This window comes from Pyrus communis, chromosome 6 (genome assembly GCF_963583255.1).
Source record: "Pyrus communis chromosome 6, drPyrComm1.1, whole genome shotgun sequence".
Lineage (NCBI taxonomy): Eukaryota > Viridiplantae > Streptophyta > Magnoliopsida > Rosales > Rosaceae > Pyrus > Pyrus communis.
The window spans coordinates 24,162,822-24,167,674 of record NC_084808.1 but is presented as its reverse complement, the minus strand read 5'-3'; the positions used below and the strand labels follow the sequence as shown (position 1 = coordinate 24,167,674).

The 4,853-nt window shown below is 38.6% G+C and overlaps 1 protein-coding gene across 2 annotated transcripts; it reads left to right on the top strand.

Annotated features, from left to right (window-relative positions):
• LOC137736786 (uncharacterized) lies at positions 1-4,853 on the top strand. 2 transcript variants are annotated; one of them, XM_068476051.1, is made up of 15 exons: positions 1-315; positions 1,292-1,376; positions 1,490-1,601; positions 1,693-1,848; positions 2,101-2,205; positions 2,635-2,718; positions 2,805-2,920; positions 3,003-3,104; positions 3,195-3,308; positions 3,408-3,464; positions 3,560-3,626; positions 3,711-3,764; positions 3,883-3,957; positions 4,058-4,093; positions 4,409-4,853. In XM_068476051.1, the coding sequence occupies exons 2-15, from the start codon at positions 1,330-1,332 to the stop codon at positions 4,520-4,522; spliced, it is 1,239 nt and encodes a 412-aa protein (XP_068332152.1). In that variant the 5' UTR covers positions 1-315; positions 1,292-1,329; the 3' UTR covers positions 4,523-4,853. The 2 variants fall into 2 exon arrangements, with proteins under 2 accessions (XP_068332152.1, XP_068332154.1); XM_068476053.1 differs by lacking the exon at positions 1,292-1,376.

The window sequence follows — 4,853 nt, the reverse complement described above, 5'->3', positions numbered from 1 at the left end:
CTTCTCCTTGTGTTTCCCTCCCGAGTCTAGACAAAGTCGTCCTCCACCATCACCTCCACCGCCCCCTCAATTCAAATCACTTCCGACCGAATCGTTACGGCCGAAGTACCTGCAGCCAACCGCCGAAAAAACACGTGAACCTCAAAACCTCGGAAATATCAGGAATTATAGTATTCTTTTCTCTCACGCTATTTGAACCCCGAGATCACACCTGAGCTCGGCAAAAGCTTGGATTCGCAGAAGGTGCTTTTCCGCGTGATTCCCAGCTCCTGAACGGATTTTCCCTCCAGCAGATCTTGCTCAGGGCTATATGAGGTCGGTTATTTTCTCTCTCGATTCACTCGTTTCGTTTTCTGTTTGGTTACCGAGAAAATTAGGTAGAGTTCTGCTCAGCTCAACTCGATTAAGTTATTATCTAGCTTCGAATATCGTTTTTCATTTTTGTTTGAATTTTTATTTGGTTTCACTATTTACGAAGTTGCTAGATCCTTGTACTACTTGCCTGCGATTTCGTTCGTGGATTTTAATGTTTTGATTTTTGAAGTTAATAGAGATGTTTGGTCGGGAAATGTTCAATCACATGAGCTAACTTAGTAATTGGATTTATGTTTTTGTTTTCCTGGTCGTTTTGTTCGTTGTCTTTGAAATTAAGCAAGAACAACTGTTATTATGTCGTAATTTAAGGTAGTGGGGAAGAAGTGGTCTTTGTTACTTAGTGTTTAATTCAAAGGGAGCACGTGGAGCATTTCAATGAATGGGTGTTTGATTTTGTGACTTTGTGTTAGCTGCTCATTGTCAAATGGAAGCACATGATCGCTTCGTTTCTCCGTATGTAGACGGGGATCGAGGAACGGGCACATGACTTCTTGCTTGTTGCTTCTTTATATTGTGTTTGAAGAATCCTGCTTGGTAGGTTAGGGGTATAGGTATGCGGTTTCTGCCTTTAAATGGTCAATGTATTCTCTGAATTCGATTTGAAATGCGGCGGAAAGTGAGATGTTGTTATTGAGAGAGATAAAGCGTTTCCATCTTACAGCAGCTTTGGGTTGTGAGTTTCAAGTGCTACCCATCTATTAATATGGTTTGTTCATCTATTTATAAAAATGGTCGGGTCATTTTCGTAGTTGTATATTCTTGTATTACTGAGTCATAGAGTCTTGCTTGAATTCCTGAAGTAGTGTGCTCAAACTTATTTTCCTCTATATACGATAAACTAGGTTTTGCGTTCCTCCATGAGGGTTGTCGTTTCTTTTAAAGGAATTCACAACTGAAAACCTGTTAAATAATGCAGATCAGCTATCGCTTTGCAGTTCATTTTTCCGTGATTGTATGTATAGTCAGAAGCTTGTAAATAACATGAGAATCCTTTCGCGCAGGTTAAATTTTGTTACAGTCTATTTCCATTGGAAGAAGTCAACTTTTGTTGCTCTTTAAGTTTATTATGGAGATCTGATCATCACTAATTACGTTTGCATGTTGTTGGCTGCAGTTCGGGTGGTAAAAAACCAAATGAGAACATGAGGCTTATTGTGACAACTTTTGTAGGTGTAGCTTTTGGATTCTTGATAGGTGTGTCCTTTCCAACATTGTCACTAACAAAGGTACACAATTTTTTTGGGTATCTGTTACACTCCTTTCGGTTGCTTACCTAGATGGCGAAACATATTTACTGTGTGTGCAATTTTGTGACAGCTGAATCTCTCATCCAGCCTTCTTCCAACCGTTGATCTTTCGTACACTGAGGACAAGAAATCAGACATCTCCAGCCAATCACATGCAAGTTCTTGGCCTTCTGAAAGGAGTAAAAATAGCTCAAGTCAAGATCAGAGTTCGAATGGCAAATCGAGGGTATACTTTCTCTCCCTGACATTAGCAGTAGTACAAGTTCGGAAATGACTGGTTTTACATCAGTATGAAATTTTTTATGTAATGAGGGGTGTATTGAATCTTGGCTACTTGTAATACAAAAGTCCAACCAGGTCTATAGTTGCAAAAAATCTGAGTGTCCTTTCCGATATAGTTGACAGCTTCTTGTTCTACCATGTAAATCCTCATTATATAGGCATTACTTATCTAGATTAACGCTTACATTCCCTGCAGATTTGGGTGCCATCAAATCCTAGAGGTGCAGAAATGCTACCACCAGGAATTGTTGCAGCCGAGTCAGACTTCTACTTGCGCAGATTATGGGGCAAGCCTAGTGAGGTGTGTATTATATTGTTTCTTATAGAAGCAAAATAGTTTTAGACTCTCCGCAATGCCTAGAATGGTACAGTGGAAACTGAAGATAATGCAGAATAGTTACAGTTTCTCGGATGTCTTGAATTAATGCGTATGGGATGATGAAATATTGGTATATGGCTGTTGCAAATAAAGCTGGAAGTGGAATCTTCTGTGTTACGCATTTGATTTGTCTAGGAATTCATATCAAAGAAAATAGTCACTTTAGTATATGTATTCGTTGCCTATGACAAGAATTTGTTTTTTTTTTTTTTTAAAGTTTATTGAATTCTCTCTAGTCCAAGTGAGGATGCAAAGTTAAATCCTTTGTTTTCGGCGGCACACAATACCTCTGATTTTGATGTTTCGTTGTTAGTCACAGTGCAAGTCTTTTGATTAAGCTTACAATTGCAGGACTTGACCATCAAACCAAGGTACCTAGTGACATTCACTGTGGGTTTGAATCAGAAAAAGAATATTGATGCAGCAGTGAAAAAGGTTTCCATCTCTCTCTCTCTCTCTCTCTCTCTTTCGCTCTCCCTCTCTCTGGTGGATGTGTGTGACTAAATATATTTCTCTCACAGTTTTCAGAGAACTTTACAATTCTCCTTTTTCATTACGATGGCCAAACAACTGAGTGGGATGACTTAGAGTGGTCTAAGCGTGCTATACATATTAGTGCTCGTAAGCAGACTAAATGGTATGAACAATTGTCAACTCCTACTTTTACTTCAATAATGAATAGTTTCTCTGGTTTTTTACTTTTAAGTATTTTGTCAAAGGTGGTATGCCAAGCGGTTTTTGCATCCTGACATTGTGGCGCCATACGACTACATATTTATCTGGGATGAAGACCTGGGAGTAGAGCATTTTAATGCAGAAGCGTGAGTTTCATTATGAAGTAATTCTTTTAGGTTGAGCTTGTTAGTCTACTAAATTAATCTCTTATGCCTTCCTTTTCAATCCAACTTCAGATACCTAAGACTAGTGAAGAAGCATGGTTTGGAGATTTCACAGCCTGGTTTGGAACCCAACAAAGGTTTAACATGGCAGATGACAAAGAGGAGGGGCGATCGTGAAGTTCATAAGTAAAATCATGGAACCTATACTGAAATATATTTATTTGTTTCGGGTTTAGTTTATGAACTATGAAGTAATCCTGTAATCCTTGTCTCGAATTGTTCCAGACAAACAGAGGAAAAACCGGGCTGGTGCACTGACCCACTTCTGCCTCCATGTGCAGCGTAAGACATAAAGAAATTGTAGAGGACATTTTAGTGCTGTTGTTTGTCTCCCCTTTTATCTGACATTTGTGTTTAATAAATTTTTCTTGATTCAGCTTTATTGAAATCATGGCTCCAGTATTTTCTCGAAGTGCCTGGCGCTGTGTGTGGCATATGATTCAGGTATTAAGGATCGCCTTTATAGCACTTGATTAAATTTGCCGTCTTGTTACTTAATTCTGTGATTGCTACACTTGGTGTTTGCAGAATGACTTGGTCCACGGCTGGGGTCTTGATTTTGCCCTGAGAAAATGTGTAGAGGTTGGTGACCCACTTCCTAACCTCCCTAACGTTTCTGTTTTGTTCTTTATTTCGTAATCTGCAGATGGCCGGATTTGTATGGAACTCCTAATTAAACACATTTTTTCTTTGCAAACAGCCTGCGCACGAGAAGATTGGCGTTGTAGATTCTCAGTGGATCGTTCATCAAACTGTTCCTTCATTGGGGAGCCAGGTACTTATCACTTTTTAGCAGCTGTCATTATCTCGTTTCCTTAATAAACATATTTTAGATATTGGTACGAAAAGCTTAGTTTTTTTTGGGCTTTCTGTAGGGTGAATCGCAAAATGGAAAGGCGCCATGGCAAGGGGTATGCAAGAACACTTATTCCAACGAGTCATTGTTTCGAATTTTTATCTTATAAACAGCAACTACTCACACAAACGTATCTTAAAAACAACAAGAACGCGCAATTTTTTTATAGGAAAACTAATGAAAAAGATTTAAAAACTTTGAGTTCTAACGACAAGGAAAAAATAAATGATAAAGTGAATAGTACTAGGATTGACTTTTTAGTGTAAAAATGTGGTTTTTCGTTAAAATGAACGGTACCGTGAGCTTTTCGTTAAAACTACCTTTTTTTAATGAAGTTTGCTGATATCGCTATTGTCTGTACTGATTCCAGGTAAGGGAAAGGTGTAGAAAGGAATGGACGATGTTTCAGATGCGGGTAGCAAATGCAGAAAATGCGTATTTTAAGGCTATCGGTGTAGATCCTTCAAATTCGACAGCCCATTAGGGCAAACAGCAGCGATGACAGAGGTACTGTACTCAAATCTACGAGTCAGGACCACCATCTTGATTAGAGTTCTGTAAAATCCGTTATAATTTGTGATATTCATTAATTGACCAAATCTCAGAGTTCGGGCCTTGAGTAAAAACGCCAGCGTCGATTAAATCATCCCTTAGAATTTCAGTGTTTTAGTGACAACTCGTTTGAATCGGTGTAACATATTCTTATTAGGATTCATATCATTACTCCTGTATCAGATATTGTGCTTGTTAAACATATACCAGAGACTAATAAATCGGAATTTTGAAGAGGCGATCGATTTTGCCATTGCCGGAAG

Coding starts and splice junctions, on each gene's coding strand:
- LOC137736786 (XM_068476051.1), top strand. CDS start 1,330: ATGTATAGTCAGAAGCTTGTAAATAACATGAGAATCCTTTCGCGCAG. Junction 3,309..3,407: donor GGCGATCGTGAAGTTCATAA/GTAAAATCATGG, acceptor GAATTGTTCCAG/ACAAACAGAGGAAAAACCGG. Junction 3,958..4,057: donor TTCCTTCATTGGGGAGCCAG/GTACTTATCACT, acceptor GGCTTTCTGTAG/GGTGAATCGCAAAATGGAAA.